The sequence below is a fragment of the Bombina bombina genome, chromosome 2 (genome assembly GCF_027579735.1).
Source record: "Bombina bombina isolate aBomBom1 chromosome 2, aBomBom1.pri, whole genome shotgun sequence".
NCBI classification, from domain to species: domain Eukaryota; kingdom Metazoa; phylum Chordata; class Amphibia; order Anura; family Bombinatoridae; genus Bombina; species Bombina bombina.
Window position 1 is genome coordinate 83,429,576 of NC_069500.1, and position 25,823 is coordinate 83,455,398.

At 40.3% G+C, this 25,823-nt stretch overlaps 1 protein-coding gene across 1 annotated transcript in view; it reads left to right on the forward strand.

Annotated features, from left to right (window-relative positions):
- The window catches only part of WDR7 (WD repeat domain 7), a 1,007,279-nt gene that overhangs the window by 140,903 nt on the left and 840,553 nt on the right, over positions 1 to 25,823 (forward strand). Inside the window, 3 exon segments of the mRNA XM_053701142.1 lie at positions 4,034 to 4,153; positions 5,495 to 5,640; positions 12,811 to 12,913. Coding sequence (XP_053557117.1) covers positions 4,034 to 4,153; positions 5,495 to 5,640; positions 12,811 to 12,913 — 369 coding nt within the window.

The window sequence follows — 25,823 nt, forward strand, 5'->3', positions numbered from 1 at the left end:
CGTGGCCACGCAGGACCTGGTATTCAGACCTAGTGGACATGTCATCCTTTCCACCATGGACTCTGCCTCTGAGACAAGACCTTCTAATACAAGGTCCTTTCAATCATCCGAATCTACTTTCTCTGAGACTGACTGCATGGAGATTGAACGCTTGATCCTATCTCCGAGTCAGTAATTGATACCTTAATACAGGCACGAAAGCCTGTCACCAGGAAAATTTACCACAAGATATGGCGTAAATATCTTCATTGTTGTGAATCCAAGAATTACTCATGGAGTAGGGTTAGGATTCCTAGGATATTGTCCTTCCTCCAAGAGGGTTTGGACAAAGGATTCTCAGCTAGTTCTTTAAAGGGACAGATTTCTGCTCTGTCTATTCTTTTACACAAGCGTCTGGCAGAAGTTCCAGACGTTCAGGCATTTTGTCAGGCTTTAGTTAGAATTAAGCCTGTGTTTAAACCTGTTGCTCCTCCATGGAGCTTAAACTTGGTTCTTAAAGTTCTTCAAGGGGTTCCGTTTGAACCCCTTCATTCTATTGATATCAAACTTCTTTCGTGGAAAGTTCTTTTTCTGATGGCTATTTCCTCGGCTCGAAGAATCTCGGAGTTATCTGCCTTACATTGTGATTCTCCTTATCTGATCTTTCATTCAGATAAAGTTGTTCTGCGTACAAAACCTGGGTTTTTACCTAAGGTGGTTTCTAAGAAGAATATCAATCAAGAGATTGTTGTTCCATCATTATGTCCTAATCCTTCTTCAAAGAAGGAACATCTTTTGCATAAACTAGACGTAGTCCGTGCCTTGAAGTTTTACTTACAGGCTACTAAAGATTTTCGCCATACATCTAACCTATTTGTTGTTTACTCTGGACAGAGGAGAGGTCAGAAGGCCTCGGCAACCTCTCTTTCATTTTGGCTTCGGAGTATAATCCGTTTAGCCTATGAGACTGCTGGACAGCAGCCTCCTGAAAGGATTACAGCTCATTCTACTAGAGCTGTGGCTTCCACCTGGGCCTTTAAAAATGAGGCCTCTGTTGAACAGATTTGCAAGGCTGCAACTTGGTCTTCCCTTCATACTTTTTCCAAATTTTCCAAATTTGACACTTTTGCTTCTTCGGAGGCTGTTTTTGGGAGAAAGGTTCTACAGGCAGTGGTTCCTTCCGTTTAAGTTCCTGCCTTGTCCCTCCCATCATCCGTGTACTTTAGCTTTGGTATTGGTATCCCACAAGTAATGGATGATCCGTGGACTGGATACACTTAACAAGAGAAAACATAATTTATGCTTACCTGATAAATTTATTTCTCTTGTAGTGTATACAGTCCACGGCCCGCCCTGTCCTTTTCAGGCAGGTCTAAATTTTAATTAAACTACAGTCACCACTGCACCCTATGGTTTCTCCTTTCTCGGCTTGTTTTGGTCGAATGACTGGATATGGCAGTGAGGGGAGGAGCTATATAGCAGCTCTGCTGTGGGTGATCCTCTTGCAACTTCCTGTTGGGAAGGAGAATATCCAACAAGTAATGGATGATCCGTGGACTGGATACACTACAAGAGAAATAAATTTATCAGGTAAGCATAAATTATGTTATTCACACTGCATTGCAAAGATATCTGCATACAAAGTAAATGGTTTCTAAGTATATAAAACTAGTTTGCTAGCAACATTTGAGAAGTTCTGCAGTCCAGTGACATAACCCTTGAAAGGTCTGTTCAGTATGTTTGTTATTTTCTTCTAAAGATGTGGTGAGTCCCCGGGTTCATCTTAATTACTGTTGGGAATATCACTCCTGGCCAGCAGGAGGAGGCAATGTGCACCACAGTAAAACTGTTAAGTATCACTTCCTTACCCACAACCCCCAGTCATTCTCTTTGCATAGGAAGAACTAGGAATACTTTTTTCCTGTCTCCCGTTTTAAGGATTTGCATGTTTCTTGGAATTTTTCCACAGTATATGGCGTTAATATCTTTCATGGTGTGAATCTAAGGGTTACTCTTGGAATAGAGCTCGGGTCCTTAGGATTTTTTCTTTTATCCAGGAAGGTCTGGAGAAGAGCGTATCAGTTAGTACCCTGAAGGGTCAAATTTCTGACTTATCTGTTTTATTAAATAAGCCTCCTTGGAGCCTTAATCTTGCTCTTTTTTTCAACATTCCATGGTTGATCCGTGGCTTTCCTTAAGATATTAAGTTGTTATCTTGGAAGTTTTTGTTTCCTTTGTCTATCTCTTCTGCTCGGAGAGTCTCTGAACTCTTAGTCTTGCAGTATGATTTCCCTTATCTTATTTTCCATGCGGATAAGGCGATTCATCGTACTAAGTTAGGTTTCCTTCCTAAAGTTGTTTCTACTAGAATTATTAATCAGGACATAGTTGTTCCACCTCTGTGTCCGATGCCTTCTTCGGTTAAAGAACGTCATTCCCTAAAATTCTATTTGGAGGCGACTAAGGACTTTCACAAGTCTCCTGCTTTTTTGTTTGTTTTTCTGGGATCCATAGAGGTCAGAAAGCTTCTGCTTCTACTCCCTCCTTTTGGTTGCGAAGTGTGATTTGCCTGGTGAATGAGTCTGCTGGGATCATTCCACCAGGGCTGTAGCCTCTTATTGGGTTTTTAAAAAATGAAACTTCCATGGAGCAAATTTGCAAGACTGCTGCAACTTGGTCTCCTTTACATACTTTTTCTAAATTTTATAATTTTGCCTCGACTGAGGCGGCTTTTAGGAGAAAGGTTCTTCAAACGGTGGTGCCTTCTGTTTAGGCATGCTTGTTCTTATCTCCCCCTATTCATCTGTTTCCTCTAGCTTGGGTATTGGGTCCCAACAGTAATTAAGATAAACCTGTGGAGTCACCACATCTTTAGAAGAAAACAAAATGTATGCTTACCTGATAAATGTATTTCTTCAAGATGTGGTGAGTCCGCGGATCCACCTTTTTTTGTCTTTTTAAAAGAGTTACTCTGCTTTCTCCATTTACTTTCAGTCGAATGACTGGGGGTTGTGGGTAAGGAAGTGATACTTAAAGTGAAGGTTAAGTTTAGTGGTTTCGTCGCCTGTAATATATTATATAAGTCCTAAATAACATGATCGCTATTTTTTTTTTTAAATATAAGTATATAGATTATAGTGTTATAAACATGTTATATTTACTCTCCCGGCCGTTTGTTGCTCCTCCCTCCATTGATTTCCGGATTATTCATTACATTATGTACAGAGCAGTCCCACCCGCTCTGTACGTCATTCAAAAGCTCGTTCACGTTTTCATGAGCAATTGCGCATGCGCACCACTCGCCGTAATTTGTATTTGCGCCTGCGTGACCTATTTTGACAAAATACAAGACATAGCCGGAGGAATCGAGGAAAGCGCATGCGCAAAACTAGAACGCGCGTTGAGCCTAACACATAGGAAGTAAATACAAGGCATGCGCATTAGTTAGAGTTTTGCGGTGACGTAATTTGACGGCCGCCTAACGGCCAGTGTCTCTATTGGCTTAGAAAAAAACGTGACCAGGATAAGGAAAAAAAAAACAAAAAAACGGGCTGTTTAAACAGTCTGATGAATCGGATAAAGAAGAGGTAATAAATACATTAATATAGCGAAACAAAAATTTTGATGAATTAAACTCACATTTATTTGGATACTATTTACAGGGAAAGAAGTTTAATAACTAAAACTTTACCTTCACTTTAAGTTTTACTGTGGTGCTCTTTACCTCCTCCTGCTGGCCAGGAGTGATATTATCAACAGTAATTAAGATGAACACGTGGACTCACCACATCTTGAAGAAATATATTTATCAGGTAAGCATAAATTTAGTTTTTGCTGCAACCAATGAAGGGCAGGTTTAAAATAACTCCTGCGCTTATCAACCAACCCCTGTGTATCATGTAGTTGGGTCAGCTTTTCTTATCCTACAGTTTAGGGTTAGAGTTAACGTTTTTTTATTATGCTACAAGTATAAATTTCCATTAATGTCTGATGTACATTTCAATTTTTATGTACATCTTTACTAACAAATATTTTATGGACTTTTGTTTTGTAGGATACAGAACCGGTGTTTGAAGAAGAGTCTAAACCTATTTATTGTCAGAACTGCCAAAGCATTTCTTTCTGTACATTTACACAAAGGTCACTATTAGTCGTGTGTTCTAAATATTGGAGAGTAAGTATTGAAAATGTTGTAACCAACTAAAATTTTCGAAGATTTAAAAAAAAAAAAAAAAAAAAAAGTGCATTTGGCTATATATTAAATAATTTTTTGAATTTCTGATAGAACTGAAGTTTTGTAGTAGATGATATTTTAGGTGCACTTTAGTGTGATTTAGGGTTGGGGTAAAAAGGATCTCATACGTTCCCCACTATAAAATAAAATTGTAAACCACATTATCTATTGAGGAAATATTCATTTTTTTAACAAGCGGTTCTTAACCTTTGTTATTATGTTATTGTCATAGTAACACTGATATCCTTTTTGTAGACACAAACAAGGGACATAGGTCTGCTGTCTTGTGAAAGAAATCATCTGATGCATATTTAAAGGGTTTCTGTTTCTATTAATCTGGCAGTTCATCTTGAGAGTTTCAAACAATATAATATCCTGTTTTATATTATGATAGTATGACAATAAAAAGGCCACAGTATCCATACATTCAGGTACAATTTTTATTTAAAGAAGGAACTTGTTTTCCTTCTTAAATATTGGAATCAGGTACCTGTTGAACTATAAGCACTATAAATATTGAACTATAAATATTGTTGGGAGAGTTACATAGGAAAATGTTATTGGTGTAAGCATTGGTTTTATTGTTAATATTTGTTCACAGTAAGGCAAATTGCAGATCAGTATGATTAGGGATTTTCTTACAACATACCTCCTAACAATACCTTTTTTTGATTCACAGACTTGGAGGCACACGGCTCGATTTGGGTGGCTGGAAGGGCAGGGGGGGGGGGGTTTGAGGGTTGGAATCTAGTTAGAACTGTGATGGTCAGGGGCAGAGTTTGGGCATTTCTGGGTGGTTTTTTGTTTGCATCAGATGATCCATCACCTCCTGACTCAACAGTTTGCCATGTTCATCCTTTGGCATACATATTTTTATGCCCACCTGTTCTGTAGATCACCTTGTTTAAAGGTGGTGTTCATTATTAGATAGTAATTCACAGACGGGGTCTCCAACACTTTATCATTTATATATTTGTCATAATTTGTAATTATGTAATATCATAGTTCTGAGGGGCAATTGTGAGCAAGTTCATAGAGACACTACTGCTGTGCCAAAGTTAATAAACACTGCAGATTCAGTATGATTCAGTATGATTGCTTTTTAAAGTGCTTTTCTGTATGACAGTATCACATTTTTAAAATAATGCATAATCATGTAATGTTTTTAATTTAATAATTTAAAGTGTAAAATAAGAATGTAGCCATAAATAACATAAGAGGGGCCTTATCTTGATTTATCCATCATCATAAGCTAATGTCTCTTTGTTCTCTTTTACTAAGGTGTTTGACGCAGGAGACTATTCTCTATTATGCTCCGTACCAAATGATGATGGGCAGACATGGACTGGAGGGGACTTTATTTCAGCAGATAAAGTTATCATTTGGACAGAAGATGGGCACAGCTTTATTTATAAACTACCAGCCAGGTAATACAATATGGCATTCAAAATAGTCTCAGATCAGTTATACTTTACAGCCCACATGTTAAAAAAGAACAATTTGATTAAAAAAGAGACATTGCATCTGAATAAATAAATTGTTCAAGAAGTTGTCTTGTTGGCATTTTACTGCTTCTACAGGGTTCTGTTTACAAATTTAAATAAATTTCAGGGCAGCTTCTCTAATGAAACAAATTCACAGAAATATATAGAGCACACAGAGTATTTTTTAAAATGATATCAAGAATTTAATATTACGAGAGGGTAACGGGTAACAAGGGAATTTAAAGGGCATCATTATCTATATCGTTATTACATATAGGTAGGGTCAGCACAAGACAGTCTAGATTCATAGTCAACAAACAAAAAACACTAGTCAGAGTATGCTTTACCCCTGTTAAAAGCTGCAGCCCCACTTAGCCTAAGTGTGAGGCCGGCCCTGCATATAGTATTTATTTATAGTATTTTAGAGTTGGTATGAAAATGAAGGACATCTAGTGCCCGAAAATAAAAATCCCTTCCTGTACTTATGTTACCATCTATTGTTCAGTAGAATTTTAGTAATGCTAAAACATCCAAAACATTTCAAAAGCATGATGCGTTTACAATACAAATGAAAATATGTTTTATTTAAATCCATGTGTGCATTGCAGAGAAAAGAGCAATAGAAGCCTCAATAGTGGGCTTGTTTGGGGAAACTAAATGATACATAGCTGAAGGGAACTAGACTAAATATCTACTGTAAATTTAGTTAAAGAGAGGCATTAATGGGACATTAGTAAGTAAATGCTAGATAAAATGTTATAATCAAAGCAAAGATTAGCCGGAGAATAGTATGCAGACATATTATATTAGCTGTTTAAATATTGTTTGTAGTAGTTTTAGTGTCCATATACCAGTGTTCATCGCCATATTGTAACCTAAATTTCATTCCATGCTGAGGCTTATTAGGGACAGATATAAATGGGTCACTAGAGTGGGTAACTTTCTTTTTTAAGACATGATGAGTCCACGGATCATCTTAATTACTAATGGGATATTCACCTCCTGGTCAGCAGGAGGAGGCAAAGAGCACCACAGCAGAGCTGTTAAATAGCTCCTCCCTTCCCTCCCACTCCAGTCATTCTCTTTGCCTACGTTAGTGATAGGAAGAGGTAAAGTGAGGTGTTAGATTAGATTCTTCAATCAAAAGTTTATTATTTTTAAAGTAGTGCAAGATTGTGCTGCTTTGTCCTAGGGTGAAGCTATAGTCCATATCAGTCTCTACAGTAGAGCTTTGGTGGCTTTAGAGCAATGGGAACTTGTGGGACATAATTCTTACTGCGCCTCCCATAGTTTCATGCTGCCCTTTATCCTTCAGTCTGAGATATTCATTGACTTAGCATTTTATTTTCCTCAGGTCGATGTGAGGGAGAGGATCTCTCAAGCCTAAGAGCTGCCTTGCTGCCAGGCAGAAGTCGAAGTAAGTGCTACCTTAAGTTTCTGGGGATAAAGACTCAGAATTTTCAGTGAGCACATATTAGAACATAAGGGGCTCTTTAAGAAAATAGTTCTTTATGTTGGGACATTATACGTTTTTCCTGTGGGAAAGCTAATTGGGCAGTGTTATGTACCAAGGCACTGGGGCTGGAGTTAAGCTGCACACATTAATGGCTCCGGTGGTTTCACTTCACTCGTATGGATCGGCATGGGTCACGCCCATGATGGGCGGTCCTTCCAGTTTTTGCGCGCCACTCCGTAGCGCTTCAGTTCAGAGAGGCTGAGGGAAGTGCGCATTAAAGGGTTTGTCCGGTCTGTTCTAGAGTCGCATGGTGAACGTGCGTTGCTAGTACAGACACGGTCTTTTACTTTTGTATCGTTGTTGTTGTCAGGCATTACAAGACGAATCTTCTGAAGAGAGGGGTCTCTAGCGATCTTCAGTCAGGTATGGGCACTTCAGCAGAGTGCTGAGGTGCAGAGGTTGGATTGTTGTTAGTCAAACTAATTGTTTTTGCAGTACAAAAGAAAACGTTATTTAAACTGACATTTTGCAGAAAAAGAAAGACCATTTTGAATTTAAAGGGACAGTAACGGTTTGTTATTAATTTTTCCAAATAATTTTGATAACTTTTGTTTATTATTTGGCAAATTGTGTGCAAGCATGGACCAAGGGGACTTGCAAGATGTCACCTGCGCTTTATGTTTTGATGCTAATGTGGAACCACCAATCCCTTTCTGTCCTTCATGTATTCAAAGGACTTTGAGTTATAGGGATAAGATTTTTTCAGAGCCAGTCTCCTCTAAGGCAGATGTTGTCCAAGAGTCCGATGATGAAGGTCAATTTATGCCGCAGCTTTCTCCCCAAGCGTCCCAAAGTTTACCGCCCTCTAAAGCAGTGCCTTGCGCTTCAGCTATAGTCCCTTCGGGGATTTCGTAACAAGACATAGCTTCTCTTATGTCTTCAGTTATTTCTGATGCCTTTTCTGCCTTTCCAATGTTGCAGAGCAAACGTAAGAGAAAGGCCAGACATTCAGTAAGCGAGGTTTCGGACGCAATTATCGCAATTTCAGAAGTATCATCCCAACAACCCGATGAGGAGGGTACTGCAGTAGCTTCTGAAGGAGAAATTTCTGATTCAGAGGGTTTATTACCTCTGACAGACTCGTAGGTGGTATCTTTCAGATTTAAACCTGATCACCTTCGTCTGTTACTCAGGGAGGTTTTGGTTACCTTGGACGATAGTGACTCCACAGTGGTGGTTGTCCCTCAGAAGTCTAGTAAGCTGGACAGATATTTTGAGTTGCCTTCCTATACAGATGTATTTCCAGTCCCTAAAAGAGCTACTGAAATCATTGCTAAGGAGTGGGAGAGACCAGGCATCCCTTTTTCTCCCTCTCCTATTTTTAAGAAGATGTTTCCAATAGCCAATTCTGTTAAGGAGGCTTGGCAAACTGTTCCTAAGGTAGAAGGAGCCGTATTTACCTTAGCTAAAAGAACTACTATTCCCATAGAGAATAGTTGTACTTTCAAAGACCCAATGGATAAGAAATTAGAGGGGTTACTCAAGAAGATTTATGTACACCAGGGTTTGCAGTGGCAACCGTCGGTGTGCATTGCCACCGTCACTAGTGCGGCAGCATATTGGTTTGATGCACTGTCTGAGGCCCTCAGGACTGAGACTTCTTTGGATGAGATCCAAGATGGGATAAAAGCTCTTAAGCTAGCTAATGCCTTTATTTCGGACGCTTCCCTTCAAGTTATCAAATTGGGAGCGAAGATATCGAGTTTCTTTATTTTGGCCCGCAGAGCCTTATGGTTAAAGCCTTGGTCTGCGGATATGTCATCCAAGTCTAAACGTCTAGCTATTCCTTACAAGGGGAAGACCTTGTTCGGACCTGATCTGAAGGAGATTATTTCTGATATCACGGGAGTTAAGGGTCATCTTCTCCCTCAAGATAAGAGAAATAAACAAAAAGGACGACAGAGCAATTTTCGTTCCTTTCGAAATTTCAAAGGAAACTCTTCCTCTAAGCAGGAACAGTCTAAGCCTACATGGAGACCCAGCCAGTCTTGGAACAAAGGAAAACAGTCCAAGAAGCCAGTTAGTGATTCCAAGAGAGCATGAAGGACATGCCCCCTATCCGGGACCGGATCTGGTAGGGGCAGACTTTCCTTCTTCGTTCAAGCCTGGGTTCGGGATGTCCAGGATCCCTGGGCAATAGAAATAGTGTCTCAGGGATACAAACTGGAGTTCAAGGTTTTTCCTCCCAGAGGCAGATTTCTACTTTCAAGATTATCTGCAGACCAGACAAAGAGAGAGGCGTTCTTACACTGCGTAGGAGACCTCTCTGCTCTGGGAGTGATTGTTCCCGTTCCTATTCAGGAACAGGGTCTGGGGTTTTATTCCAATCTGTTCGTGGTTCCCAAAAAAGAAGGAACCTTCAGGCCAATTTTAGACCTCAAGAGTCTAAACAAGTTGCTCAGGGTACCGTCCTTCAAGATGGAAACGATTCGTTATATTCTTCCATTGATCCAGGAGGGTCAATTTATGACAAAAGTGGATTTAAAGGACACGTATCTACATGTTCCCATTCACAGGGATCATCACAAGTTCTTAAGGTTTGCCTTTCTGGACAAACACTTCCAGTTTGTGGCTCTTCCTTTCGGTCTTGCAACAGCCCCCAGAATCTTCACAAAGGTTCTGGGATCTCTGTTGGCAGTGCTTCGATCAAAAGGCATTGCAGTGGCGCCTTATCTGGACGACATTCTAGTTCAGGCGCCATCTTTTCAGCTAGCAAGATCCCACACGGACTTGGTGTTGTCCTTCCTAAGATCCCACGGATGGAAAATAAATTTAGAAAAGAGTTCCTTAGTTGCAAACACAAGGGTAACTTTCTTAGGAACCATAATAGACTCTCTGTCTATGAAGATTTTTCTGACAGTAGTCAGGAAATTAAAGATTATCAATACTTGTCTAGCCCTTCAGTCCACTCCTCGACCATCAGTGGCTCAGTGCATAGAGTTAATCGGGCTGATGGTGGCGACAATGAACATCATCCCGTTTGCTCGCTTCCATCTCAGAGCTCTGCAGTTGAACATGCTGAGACAGTGGAACGGAGATTATTCGGACTTGTCTCTTCGACTCCTTCTGGAACAAGAGACAAGGGACTCTCTACAATGGTGGTTGTCTCTGGATCATCTCTCCCAGGGAACATGCTTTTGCAGACCATCTTGGGTAATTGTGACAACAGATGTCAGCCTTCTAGGGTGGGGAGCAGTCTGGGGCCCTCTAAAGGCTCAGGGAATATGGACTCAGTCGGAGTCTGTTTTACCCATAAACATTCTGGAGCTGAGAGCGATCTACAATGCTCTTCTGGCCTGGCCCCAGTTCGACTGGAACCTGATAAACTGTACCGAGGCTGACAACATAACGTCAGTGGCCTACATCAATCATCAGGGAGGAACGAGGAGTTCCTTGGCGATGACAAAGGTATCCAAAATAATTCAATGGGTGGAGGCCCATTCTTGCTGTCTGTCGGCGATCCACATCCCATGGGTGGACAACTGGGAGGTGGATTTCCTGAGCAGGCAGACCTTTCATCCGGGGGAGTGGGAACTCCATCCGGAAGTGTTTTCCAGTCTGATTCTCAAGTGGGGTCAGCTGGAATTAGATCTCAAGGCATCGCAACAGAATGCCAAGCTCCCGAGATACGGGTCGAGATCCAGGGACCCCCAGGCGAAACTGATAGATGCTCTGGCGGCCCCTTGGAATTTCAATCTACCATACCTTTATCCTCCGTTTGCTCTTCTTCCTGGAGTAATTGCTCGAATCAAATAGGAGAGGGCCTCAGTGATCCTCATAGCACCGGCCTGGCCTCGCAGGATTTGGTATGCAGATCTGGTGGAGATGACATCTCTACCACCTTGGAGACTTCCGTTGAGGAAAGACCTTCTGATTCAGGGGCCGTTCCTTCACCCATATCTAGTTTCTCTGAAGCTGACTGCTTGGAGATTGAACGCTTAATTTTATCCAAGCGGGGGTTTTCTGACTCTGTCATAGAGACCATGATTCAGGCTCGAAAACCTGTTACTAGAAGGATTTACCATAAAATTTGGCGTAAATATCTCAATTGGTGTGAATCCAAGGGCTACTCATGGAGTAGAGTTAGGATTCCTAGAATTTTGACCATTCTCTAAGAGGGTTTGGAGAAAGGTTTATCGATGAGTTCTCTAAAGGGGCAAATCTCGGCCTTATCTATTTTGTTGCACAAACGTCTGGCGGATGTTCCAGATGTACAATCGTTTTGTCAGGCCTTGGTCAGGATCAGGCCTGTGTTCAAACCAGTTACTCCTCCATGGAGTCTTAATTTAGTTCTTAAAGTTCTTCAAGGGGCTCCGTTTGAGCATATGCATTCCTTAGATATTAAGTTGTTATCTTGGAAAGTCTCGGCATTACAGTATGAATCTCCTTATCTTATTTTACATTCAGATAAGGTAGTTTACGTACCTAATTAGGATTTCTTCCTAAGGTTGTTTCTGATCGGAACATTAATCAGGAGATCATTGTTCCTTCCTTATGTCCTAATCCTTCTTCGTAAAGACTTCTGCACAATTTGGACGTGGTCCATGCTTTAAAGTTTTACCTGCAGGCAACTAAGGACTTTCGTCAGTCTTCTTCTTTGTGGTTTTCTCAGGAAAACGCAAGGGACAGAAAGCTATGGCTACTTCTCTTTCTTTTTGGCTGAAGAGTATCATATGTTTTGCATATGAGACTGCTGGGCAGCAGCCTCCCGAGAGAGTTACGGCTCATTCCACGAGGGCTGTTGCTTCCTCATGGGCTTTCAAGAATGAAGCTTCTGTGGAACAGATTTGCAAGGCTGCATCTTGGTCTTCTCTTCACACTTTTTCAAAGTTCTACAAATTTGACACTTTTGCCTCGGCTGAGGCCGCTTTTGGGAGAAAGGTTCTTCAAGCAGTGGTGCCTTCCGTTTAGGTACCCTGTCTTGTCCCTCCTGTATCATCTGTGTACTCTAGCTTGGGTAATGAATCCCATTAGAAATTAAGATGATCCGTGGACTCATCGTGTCTTAAAAAAGAAAAGAAAATGTATGCTTACCTGATAAATGTATTTCTTTTTTGACATGATCAATCCACTGCCCGTCCTGTTCTTATAGACAGGTTGTGGGTTATTGTAAACTTCAGACACCTCTGCACCTTGGCTTTTCCTTTCTCTTCCTAACTTCGGTCGAATGACTGGAGTGGGAGGGAAGGGAGGAGCTATTTAACAGCTCTGCTGTGGTGCTATTTGCCTCCTCCTGCTGACCAGGAGGTGAATATCCCATTAGTAATTAAGATGATCCGTGGACTCATCGTGTCAAAAAAAAAAAAAAATTCAGGTAAGCATAAATTTTTCTTTTTAAAACAACTTTTTAAATATAGCACAGTGTGTTTTCCAGAGAAAATGTTGCCAACCTGGTGGCATTATGAAGTAACCGGGTGGTAGCAGTGTAATTTCTATTATATAATTTTCTGCTATGCAAAGCACAAATTAATTGCATAATTTAGCATAAATGTATAGTCTGGAGTCTGCAGTTTCCCCTTTTAATAAGATTTAGAACACTTACAAATTTATATGTTTAGTTTTAGTGTGACTGATTTGTATTTTATGTGTCTCTGCAGCTGTATTCCAGCTAGTGACGTCTTTCGCATCGATGTTGGCAAAGCAATTGAAAATTCTATCCCCCCACTACTGTTTAGTGTCATGCCAAAGGAAGACAAACAGGTAAACGGGTTTAATGCTTTTTCTCTAGATGGCCAACCAAAAAAATTGTAAAATGTCTTTGTGCTTGTAATCACTGTAGCAGTTGTGTGATATTAGTCCATACAGAAAGTAAGTTATCACCTAGCAATTTGAAAGGACATTCTCCTTTAAAATATTCTCCCTTTCATTATGACCCATTTGCCTGCTCTAGTGTTTGACAATGTTTACAAATAGCTTTACAATTATTTAGTCATTTGCCACTGAGCTACACTGAGAAATATGAATACTACTACTACTTGCCGGAATACATTGTACCTTTAACCCTTTTCATGCCAAAGTATACATTCAATTTGCACAAGTATTGGTTCACCCTGTTAAATTAATTTTGATGTATTCATCACAGTACATATGCAGGGCTGGATTACAAGCGGAGCGTTAATTTATTGCGCGCCTGTAAACGGGCAAATAACCAGCCATTACAGGTGCTCAGAAAATTTACCAGAAATGTCCCCCAATTACCCCCAAATTTCAGTGTAGTGTTTGTTTTTAATAAAAATAAAATGTAGCTTTTTAGGGCTTAAAGTGAGGGGATGTGGGGTGTTAAAAAAAAAAAAAACGGCACTAAAAAGTGCCTATAGATTGCACTCATTGGGGACTGTGTGTTCCCTGTAAATATATATGTATATGCTTATATACAAATATATTTACGTGTTAATATCTGTATATACACCTATAAACACATAAATATACATGTATATATTCATATATATTTCAATTTGCTGCCCACTGCTGTGTGACTTACCTCCTTTGCTGCACGGCATGAGAACGAGGCTCCCTTTGGATCCTATGGAAGCACGCTTGTAAAAGAAAAGTACATTTTATTACAGTTATATTGATATTTAAAACTGTGACCTCATTTGTTTTGCTTTGTGACATATTATACAGTAATTGGATAAAATGAAAAGGTAATACAGGTAGCCCTCGTTTTGCGCCAGTTCAATAGTGCCTCTACCAAGTGATCATGTGACCACTATTGAGGCCATTGTTCTAGAGGCTTCTTAGCCGAAAACAAAATCTTTGGAGACTATAATAGTGTGTACAGCACACGTGAGTAGTTTGCCATTTGTTTGCTTTCTTAAAGGACCAATACAGTGAACTGTAACAAATTGCTATCATGCATATAAATGAGCAGTGACATATTAAAAATATTTTTCCATGCTGATAGCAAGTTCACTGTACATGCCCTTTAAAAAAAGCAAACAAATGGCAAGCTACCCACATGTACACACTATTATACTGCTGTGCTGTAAATGCAGGTAACAAAAACTCTTCTGCAAATCTCTTGTTTCAGCTAAGAAGCCTGCAGAACAGCTTTCTCAATAGTGGTCACATGATCCCTAGGAATAGGCGCTATTGTGAACTGACACAAAACTGGGAATACCTGTATATAGACCAAACCGCGAGCAAGGGGTCCAAACGACCAATGTGTGTTGTTGTGTTTTTCCCCAGTATGATTTAGGATGCATATTATTTTTTGAACAACTTTTTGTCTTATTTATTATTTTTACAAATATGTGACAGGATATTGACAGTTATGATGCGGAAGCTCTTGTTCAGATTCCTGATTGTGAGAATCTCTCAGATCAAACAAAAACCCTCGAATTGTACACCCCCCGGATTATGTTTCATGTTCATCCACTTGAGGCAATAGTAAGGACTTTTGGGTGACCGTCCTCTTGGTGTGATAATCCTAACTAATATGTGCGTGTTGTGTTTCTGTTTATTATACTATATGTAGTACTATTTATTATACTATATGTAGTACTATGTATTATACTATATGTAGTACTATTTATTATACTATATATAGTCTCTTTTTTAGTTTGTGAATCTGCTGCATCTACACACACACTTACATATATGCATATATACAAAATGTAAGTATTTTTTTAACACTTAAAATTCATCACGTTATGTAATGCTAAATTATAATTAATCTTAAAAATGTCTTAATTCAAATGTCAAATATTTACTCTGATTAACTTTTTTACAGTGGACACAGCAGGGCTAAAAAATATTTTTTTTAGGATTTTAATATGTATTTAACATATTTAGCATACTGATTTTTTTTCTCGTTGCTGATATATTTAAAGGGACATAAAACCCCAAATGTTTCCTTTATGATTCAGATAACGCATACAATGTTAAAAAACTTTTCAGTGTACTTATATTATCTAATCTGATTAGGTCTCTTTGTATCCTTTATTGAAAGTCACACATAGGTAGGCTCAAGAGCTAGCTGCTGATTGGTGGCTGCACATATATGCCTGTTATTGGCTTACCAATGTTTTGTGCTAGCTCCCAGTAGTGCATTGCTGCTGCTTCAACAAAGGATACTAGGCAAATGAAGCAAAACTGCTAATAGAAGTAAATTGGAAAGTTGTTTAAAAATCTATTATCTAAATCACAAAAGAATAAAATTTAGGTTTCATGTCCCTTTAATACATTCATGCACAACTAGAAATAACAGCTAGAAATAACAACTAGAAATAAAAACAATAGTAAATACAATGAATTAATCAGTTTCTCCAACATTGGTGTGTCCGGTCCACGGCTTCATCCTTACTTGTGGGGATATTCTCTTCCCCTACAGGAAATGGCAAAGAGAGCACCCAGCAAGAGCTGTCCATATAGCCCCTCCTCTGGCTCCGCCCCCCATTCATTCTCTTTGCCGCTCTGAACAAGTAGCATCTCCACGGGGATGGCTAAGAGTATGTGGTGTTAGTTGTAGTTTTTTATTCTCCTATCAAGAGTTTATTATTTTAAAATAGTGCTGGTTTGTACTATTTACCTTAAAACAGAAAAAAAGATGAAGAGTTCTGTTTAAAGAGGAGTATGATTTTAGCAGCAGTAACTAAAATCAATTGCTGTTCCCACGCAGGACTGTTGAGCCCAGAGAACTTCAGTTGGGGGGAACAGTTTGCAGACTTTTTCTGCTCAAGGTATGATCAGTCATATTTCTAACAAGACAGGTTAATGCTAGAAGACTGTCATTTTCTCTTTTAAGGGTAAGTAAGCCATTTTTCTTAGATAACAGATTAAGGCTTACAAATGGGCTCCACACTGGTTTACACTATTGAGGGCTAAATCGATTGCTTTATTTCATATTTTAAGGGCATTTAGTGAACTTTAAAGCATTTGGGAACGTCTTTTATAGCCTGGCACTTAGTTAGACGGCTATTTCAGACAGGAAGGCCCCTTCACTCTGGTATTATTATTATTATTCTTTATTTATAAAGCGCCAACAGATTCCGCAGCGCTGCCCATGGGTACAAGGATAACAGTACAGTGGAGAAACAATACGATAAGACACAAAATTTTACAGACAAATACAGGGGGAGTTGAGGGCAGAGGAAGGAGTTGGTATGCAGAGGAAGGAGGCCCCGTTTTTTTTCGCGCCTCAATTGCGCAGTTTTCTTCCATGGCAGTGCATGCAGCTTCATGTGAGGGGTCCTGCATCATCTAAAACGGACCTTAGAAGGTTTATTTCTTTGCTGAATATCTCTCAGGGAAGGTAAAGAGCCGCAGCAAGGCTGTGGCTGTTATTGTAGTGTGTTAAAATTGTCGTTTTAAACAAATAGCTCCGGTTTGCTCATTTTAAGGGTTAAAGTCTTGAAACTTGGGGTGCAATACTTTCAAGGCATTAGGACTCTGGGGTAAAATTTTTGTGAAAATCGGACATTGCCTTCATTGTTTTTCAATATATCAGAAATAAAGTGTGCCTGTTTATTATTTAAAGGGACAGTAACGCTTTTTTGTAAAAACGTTTTTATTGCATTATTAGCCTGCCAAATCCTGTCTAACATGTCTATACCTTCAGATGGCTTATGTTCTGTGTGTATGAAAGCCAAGGTGGTTCCCCCAATTAATGTATGCGCAAATTGTGTCATAGCGTCCAAACAAAGTATGGACAGTACTGCCACATTGAATAAGATTGCCCAAGATGATTCTTCTAATGAAGGTAGCAGGGATAGTTCTTCATCCTCTCCTTCTGTGTCAACACCAGTTATGCCCGCGCAGGCGATACCTAGTTCATCTAGCGCGCCAATGCTTGTTACTATGCAACATTTAACAGCAGTAATGGATAATTCTATAGCAAATCTGTTATCCAAACTGCCATCCTACCCTAGAAAGCGCGACAGCTCAGTTTTAAATACAGAAGATGAGCAGGTTGGCGCTGAGGACAATTTATCAGTTATACCCTCACATCAATCTGAATTGGCGGTGAGGGAGGGCCTGTCTGAGGGGGAAATTTCTGATTCAGGGAAAGTTTCTCAGCAGGCAGACACTGATGTCATAACATTTAAATTTAAGTTAGAACATCTCCGTGCCCTGCTTAAGGAGGTCCTAACTACTCTTGATGACTGTGATTCTTTGGTAATTCCAGAGAAATTGTGCAAGATGGACAAATTCTTAGAGGTCCCAGTGCACGCTGATGCTTTTCCGATACCCAAGCGGGTGGCGGATATAGTGACTAAAGAGTGGGAAAAGCCAGGTATTCCTTTTGTTCCACCTCCTATATTCAAGAAAATGTTCCCCATTGTTGACCCCAGAAGGGACGCATGGCAAACGGTTCCTAAGGTCGAGGGGGCAGTGTCAACGTTAGCTAAGCGCACAACTATTCCTATTGAGGACAGTTGCGCTTTTAAAGATCCTATGGATAAAAAATTGGAAGGATTGCTAAAAAAGATATTTGTTCAGCAAGGTTTCCTGCTTCAACCTATCTCGTGCATTATTCCTGTCACCACAGCAGCGTAGTTTTGGTTCGAGGAACTAGAAAATTCGCTCCAGAAAGAGACTCCATATGATGAAGTCATGGACAGAATTCACGTACTAAAGTTGGCTAATTCCTTTATTTTGGATGCCGCTTTCCAATTGGCTAAGTTAGCGGCGAAAAACTCAGGGTTTGCAATAGTGGCGCGCAGAGCGCTTTGGCTAAAATCCTGGTCGGCAGATGTGTCGTCCAAGAATAAATTGCTTAATATTCCTTTCAAGGGAAAGACCCTTTTCGGGCCGGAATTGAAAGAGATTATTTCAGACATTACTGGTGGAAAGGGACATGCCCTCCCACAGGATAGGCCTTTCAAGGCCAAGAACAAATCTAATTTTCGTTCCTTTCGCAATTTCAGGAACGGACCGAATCCAAACTCTGCGGCCTCCAGACAAGAAGGCAACTCTTCCCAGCCTAAGCCAGCATGGAAACCATTGCAAGGCTGGAACAAGGGTAAACAGGCCAAAAAGCCTGCTGCTGCTACCAAGACAGCATGAAGGGGTAGCCCCCAATCCGGGACCGGATCTAGTAGGGGGCAGACTTTCTCTCTTTGCTCAGGCTTGGGCAAGAGATGTTCCGGATCCCTGGGCACTAGAAATAGTCTCTCAGGGGTATCTTCTAGAGTTCAAAGAACTTCCTCCAAGGGGAAGGTTCCACGTGTCTCGCTTATCTTCAGACCAGATAAAGAGACAGGCATTCTTACATTGCGTAGGAGACCTATTAAAGATGAGAGTGATATACCCAGTTCCAACAGCGGAACAAGGCCTGGGTTTTTACTCAAACCTGTTCGTAGTTCCCAAAAAAGAGGGAACCTTCAGACCAATTCTGGATTTAAAAATTCTAAACAAATTCCTCAGAGTTCCATCTTTCAAAATGGAAACCATTCGGACGATTTTACCAACAATCCAGGAGGGTCAATATATGACTACCGTGGATTTAAAGGATGCGTACCTGCATATTCCTACCCACAAAGATCATCATCAGTTCCTGAGGTTCGCCTTTCTGGACAAACATTATCAGTTCGTGGCTCTTCCATTCGGTTTAGCCACTGCTCCCAGAATTTTCACAAAGGTGCTAGGGTCCCTGCTAGCGGTGCTAAGGCCAAGGGGCATTGCTGTAGCACCTTACCTAGACGACATTCTAATCCAAGCGTCGTCCCTTTCCAAAGCAAGGGCTCATACAGACATTGTTTTAGCCTTTCTCAGGTCTCACGGGTGGAAGGTGAACGTAGAAAAGAGTTCCCTGTCCCCGTCCACAAGGGTTCCTTTTCTGGGAACCATAATAGATTCTGTAGAAATGAAAATTTTTCTGACAGAGGTCAGAAAGTTAAAGCTTCTAAATGCTTGTCAAGTTCTTCATTCTATTCCTCAGCCTTCCATAGCTCAGTGCATGGAGGTAATAGGATTAATGGTTGCAGCAATGGACGTGGTTCCTTTTGCTCAAATTCATCTAAGACCTTTGCAACTGTGCATGCTCAAACAGTGGAATGGGGATTATGCAGACTTGTCTCCCCAGATTCAAGTGGACCAGGTAACCAAAGACTCACTCTGCTGGTGGTTGACTCAGGATCACCTGTCTCAGGGAATGAGTTTCCGCAGACCAGAGTAGGTCATTGTCACAACCGACGCCAGTCTCCTAGGCTGGGGCGCGGTCTGGGACTCCCTGAAGGCTCAGGGTCTATGGTCTCGGGAAGAGTCTCTTCTCCCGATAAACATTTTGGAATTAAGAGCGATATTCAATGCGCTCCTGGCTTGGCCTCACCTAGCGAAGGCCAGATTCATAAGATTTCAGTCAGACAACATGACGACTGTAGCATACATCAATCATCAGGGGGGAACAAAGAGTTCCTTGGCGATGAAAGAGGTATCCAAGATCATCAAATGGGCGGAGGATCACTCCTGCCACCTATCTGCAATTCTCATCCCAGGAGTAGACAACTGGGAGGTGGATTATTTGAGTCGTCAGACTTTCCATGCGGGGGAGTGGGAACTCCACACGGAGGTCTTTGCCCAGTTAACTCAACTATGGGGCACTCCGGATATGGATCTGATGGCGTCTCGTCAGAACTCCAAGGTTCCTTGATACGGGTCCAGATCCAGGGATCCCAAGGCGACACTAGTGGATGCATTAGTGGCGCCTTGGTCGTTCAATCTAGCTTATGTGTTTCCACCGTTCCCTCTCCTTCCCAGGCTTGTAGCCAGGATCAGGAGAAGGCCTCAGTGATTCTAATAGCTCCTGCGTGGCCACGCAGGACTTGGTATGCAGACCTGGTGAATATGTCATCGGCTCCACCATGGAAGCTACCTTTGAGACAGGACCTTCTAGTACAAGGTCCATTCGAACATCCAAATGTAGTCTCTCTGCAACTGACTGCTTGGAAATTGAACGCTTGATTCTATCTAAGCGTGGGTTTTCAGATCCAGTGATAGATACTTTGGTTCAAGCAAGAAAACCTGTAACTAGGAACATTTACCATAAGATATGGCAAAAATATATCCGTTGGTGTGATTCCAAGGGATTCTCTTGGAGTAAAATTAAAATTCCTAGGATTCTTTCCTTTCTCCAAGAGGGTTTGGATAAAGGTTTGTCAGCTAGTTCTTTAAAGGGGCAGATATCTGCTCTGTCTGTTTTGTTACACAAACGACTGGCAGCCGTGCCAGATGTACAGGCGTTTGTACAGGCGTTAATTAGAATCAAGCCTGTCTACAGACCTATGACTCCCCCTTGGAGTCTCAATTTAGTTCTTTCAGTTCTTCAAGGGCTTCCGTTTGAACCTTTACATTCCATAGATATTAAGTTACTATCTTGGAAAGTTCTGTTTTTGGTTGCTATTTCTTCTGCTAGAAGAGTTTCCGAATTATCTGCTTTGCAGTGTACTTCTCCCTATCTGGTATTCCATACAGATAAGGTAGTTTTACGTACTAAGCCTGGTTTTCTTCCAAAGGTGGTTTCCAACAAGAATATTAACCAGGAAATAGTTGTTCCTTCTCTGTGTCCGAATCCAGTTTCGAAGAAGGAACGTTTGTTACACAACTTAGATGTGGTCCGTGCTTTAAAATTCTATTTAGAAGCAACAAAGGATTTCAGACAGACATCATCCTTGTTTGTCGTTTATTCTGGTAAGAGGAGAGGGCAGAAAGCTACTGCTACCTCTCTTTCCTTTTGGCTGAAAAGCATCATCCGATTGGCTTATGAGACTGCCGGACGGCAGCCTCCTGAAAGAATTACGGCTCATTCTACTAGAGCTGTGGCTTCCACTTGGGCCTTCAAGAATGAGGCTTCTGTTGATCAGATCTGTAAGGCAGCGACTTGGTCTTCTCTGCACACTTTTGCCAAATTTTACAAATTCGATACTTATGCTTCTTCGGAGGCTGTTTTTGGGAGAAAGGTTTTGCAAGCCGTGGTGCCTTCTGTTTAGGTAACCTGATTTGCTCCCTCCCTTCATCCGTGTCCTAAAGCTTTGGTATTGGTTCCCACAAGTAAGGATGAAGCCGTGGACCGGACACACCAATGTTGGAGAAGACAGAATTTATGTTTACCTGATAAATTTCTTTCTCCAACGGTGTGTCCGGTCCACGGCCCGCCCTGGTTTTTTAATCAGGTTTGAAAAATGTCTTTCTTTATGCACTACAGTCACCACGGCACCCTATGGTTTCTCCTTTTTTCTCCTAACCGTCGGTCGAATGACTGGGGGGCGGAGCCAGAGGAGGGGCTATATGGACAGCTCTTGCTGGGTGCTCTCTTTGCCGTTTCCTGTAGGGGAAGAAAATATCCCCACAAGTAAGGATGAAGCCGTGGACCGGACACACCGTTGGAGAAAGAAATTTATCAGGTAAACATAAATTCTGTTTTTATTATACACATTATGCATTTTGTTCCATGTTTGTTTGCATGGCATTTGCATGTATTTTTCACCATGTTTAATTTCAACTGTCTTCTATTTTATTGCTAATGTCATTACTGCATGTACATCTTAAAGGGACAGTCTACACCCAAATTGTTATTATGTAAAAAGATAGATAACGCCTTTACTGCCCATTCCCCAGCTTTGCACAAACAACATTGTTATATTTATAAACTTTATAACATTTAAACCTCTACATTTCTGCCTCTTTCTAAGCCACTACAGACAGCCTCTTATCACATGCTTTTTTACTTGCTTTTAACAACAGGAGACTGCTAGTTTATGTGTGCCATATAGATAACATTGTGCTCACGCCAGGGCACTGATTGTCTAAAATGCAAGTCTGTCAAAAAAACTGATATAAGGGGCAGCCTGCAGAGGCTTAGATACAAGGTAATCACAGAGGTAAAAAGTATATTAAAATAACCATGTTGGTTATGCTAAACTGGGGAATGAGTAATAAACAGATTTTCTAGTTACTGATGGGATATACATTCCTACCAGGAGGGGGCAAAGTTTCCCAAACCTCAAATGCCTATAAATACCCCTCCCACCTTACTCATACCTCAGTTTTAAAAACTTTGCCTCCTTAGTAGGTGGTGAAGCATGATGTGCTTGATTTCTTCAGTGAAAGGTGCTTCTAAGCATATTGAAGCCGAGTTCCTCTCTAAGTGCAGTGTTTGTCTGAGGGATGTGAAGGGAGTATTGTGCCTGATGATACAATCTTTTCACCTATGGGAAAGCTTTTCATAAGGCTCTCTGTAAATCGGTCGCAGGGATTCATCTGCTACCTCCCTTTATAGATCGACAATATACTCCTCTACCATTACCTCTGCTGATATGTTTCAGTACTGGTTTAGCTGTCTGCTATATGTGGATGGGTGTCTTACACGGTAAGTATACACTTTTATTATATAAGACATTCTCAGCAATGGTTTGGGCACTTTGTATACATGCCTTGAGTCAGTAATTTAGTGCTCTTTTTTAGCGACTTTAATTAGTGGCTAAATGTTAGTCAAGGTTGGTAGAGTCTGTGAAACATACAGTTTTTTTTTTTTGGAGCTAGTAATTTATTTATAAATTAGGATGCTACGTATTATATTAGTCTCATGGAATGTTGATGATCACATTTTATGCAGTATAATAGAAGTATTCATTTAGCCTTTATTTAGGTACATTTCTTTTTTTTGTTTATACAAATTAAATTCTTACCTGCTTTTTAGTGATAGGTGTATTTGAAATGATGAGGCTATTTATGTTTGCAACATTTTCCTAAACCTAGTGAATTAAGTTTTGACCTTCAGCATACCTCAGCATATCCTCTACTGATGGGGTTTCCTCTGATTCAGAGACAGATATAGACAAATCTTTTTTTTCATTAGTTAAGATAGAATATATTCACTCTCTCTTAAAGGAAGTATTGTTTACTTTGAGTCTAAACCTCCTGATGATAAAGTTAGTAATCGTCTAAATTCTGCATTTAAGACTACTGTTATAACTCCTATTTCCTATTCCAGATGCTATCTCTAATGTGATTATTAAAGAATAGTCTTAGCCTGATACCTCTTTTAACCCTTCTTCTAGGTTTAAGAAATTGTATCCTTTACTTGTGGCCAATTTAGAACTTTGGGAAACAGTTCCTAAAGTTGATGGGGCAATTTCCACTCTTGTCAAACGTACTACTATTCCTATGGAAGACAGTACTTATTTTACGGATCCTTTAGATAGGAAGCTTGAATCTTATCCAAGAAGGTGATATTTACATGCTTGCTATATTCTTGGACCTGTTATATCAATGGCTGATGTTGCTGCTGCTTCTACTTTTTGGTTGGACAGTTTAGCACAGATTCTGAATTATCTAACATTATTGTTTCACTTCAACATGCAAATCATTTTATTTGTAATGCTATATTTGATGTTATGAATATAAATGTCCAATCCATGTCTTTATCTATTCTAACTAGAAGAGCTTTATGGCTTACATCTTGGAATGTTGACATGGTGTCTAAAACTAGATTATTATCTCTCTCTTTTCAAGGTAAAAATCTTTTTGGTTCACAATTGGATTCTATTATCTCTACTGTTACTGGGGGTAAGGGAGTTTTTCTGCCCTAAGGCAAGAAATCTAAGGGTAAATTTAAAGCTCCCAATCATTTTTGTTCCATTCATCAGAATAGAGAACAGAAAACTACTCCTTTCCCTAAGGCCTCTGGCTGTAATTGGAGACATCTCCGAATTGGAATTAATCTAAGCCTTATAAGGAACCAAATCCTTCTCCTAAACCTACATGAATGTGCGTCCCTCAAGCCGGTTCTTCTAGAAGGGGCAGACTAAAGTTATTTCAAAGAGTTTGGATTTCTCAGGGTTATCGAATAGGATTCAGAATAAGACCTCCCTTGGGAAGATTCTTTCTTACCCATGTACCAAAAAAAACAAAACCCAGTAAAAGCTCAAGCCTTTCTGAAATGTGTTTCAGATCTAGAACTTTCAGGAGTAATTGTCCCAGTTCCACCGCAGGAACAAGGATTGGGTTTTTATTCAAGGTCACTTCATGTCCACAATAGACTTATAGGACACTTACCTTCACATTCCGATTCATCCAGATCACTATCTATTTCTGATTCTCTTTTCTAAACAAGCATTACCAATTTGTCGCTCTTCCGTTTGGCCTTGCAACAGCACCAAGAAGTTCTTGGTGCCCTTCTATCTGTAATCAGAGAGCAGGGTATTGCAGTGTTTCCTTATTTGGAAGATATCTTGGTACTAGCTGAATCTTTTAATTTAGCAGAATCTCACACGAAACAACTTCTGTTGTTTCTTCAAAGACATGGTTGGAGGATCAATTTACCAAAGAGTTTCTTGATTAGGTTTCCAGATAGATTCAGTGTCCATGACTCTATCCCTAACAGAAAAGAGATGTTTGAGATTGATTTCAGATTGTCTAAACCTTCAATCTCTATTATTCCCTTCAGTGTCTATGTGCATGGAAGTTTTAGGTCTCATAATTGCAGAATCGGACGCGATCCCTTTTGCTCGTTTTCATATGTGACCTCTACAGCTTTGCATGTTGCACTAATAGGGCAAGGATTATACTCGGATATCACAACTGATGTACTTAAAGGGACAGTCTAGTCAAAATTAAACTTTCAAGATTCAGATAGGGCATGCAATTGTAAACAACTTTCCAATTTACTTTTATCATCAAATTTGCTTTGTTCCCTTGGTGGTATTTTTGAAAAGCTAAACCTATGTAGGCTCAAACTGATATCCCATGGAGTTATTTAGGAGTCTGCACTGATTGGCTAAACTGCATGTCTGTCAAAAGCACTGATATAAGGGGGCAGTCTGCAGAGGCTTAGATACAAGGTACAGTGGTAATATGTGTACAGGTATACCTCACTTTACAGCGCTTCACTTTACAGCGCTTTGCTAATACAGCACTTTGTTGAGCGGAAGTTTAACCTCCAAGGATTGCAGTAATTGTTATGAGATTGCGAAAAAAGGGACTGCCACCATTTTGTTATGGTTAGTTCACTCTGTTTACAGCATTACAGTGCAATCTATGTCTCAGTGCTATAGTCTGGCAAATTTTACTACAGTAATTGTCACTATTTTACAGGTGCAGTATTTATTGAATACTAATTGAATACTGTGCTGTGCTACTGTTAAACTAAACGTAGCACTATTGCACCTCTAATATATGTTAGTTCAAACATGTTTTCAAGTCTTTAAACACACTGGCAAGTGAAAAGAAAGCTAAAACTGCCTTGTTTCACATTAAGGTGGTTTTCACTTTACAGTGGGGCTCCGGTCCCTAAGCTGCTGTATGAGCGGGGTATACCTGTATTAATATAAAATATGCAAAACTGGGGAATGGGTAATAAAGGGATTATCTATCTTTTTAAGCATTAAAAATTCTAGAGTAGACTATCCCTTTAAATCCCAACACTCAACTCTCTCTGACTTGGTGGTTAAACCATCAACTTATTGTTCTAGAAGCCTCCTTTGTTCGTCCTACCTGGACTGTGATCACAACAGGTTGGGGAGCTGTTTGGGGGTCTCTAACAGGACAGGAAGTTTGGAATCTTCGAGAGGCGAGATTACCAATCAGTATTTTAGAACTCTGTGCTATTTTCATAGCTCTTCAGGCTTGGCCTCTATTAAAGAGAGAACCGTATATTCGGTTTCAAACAGAC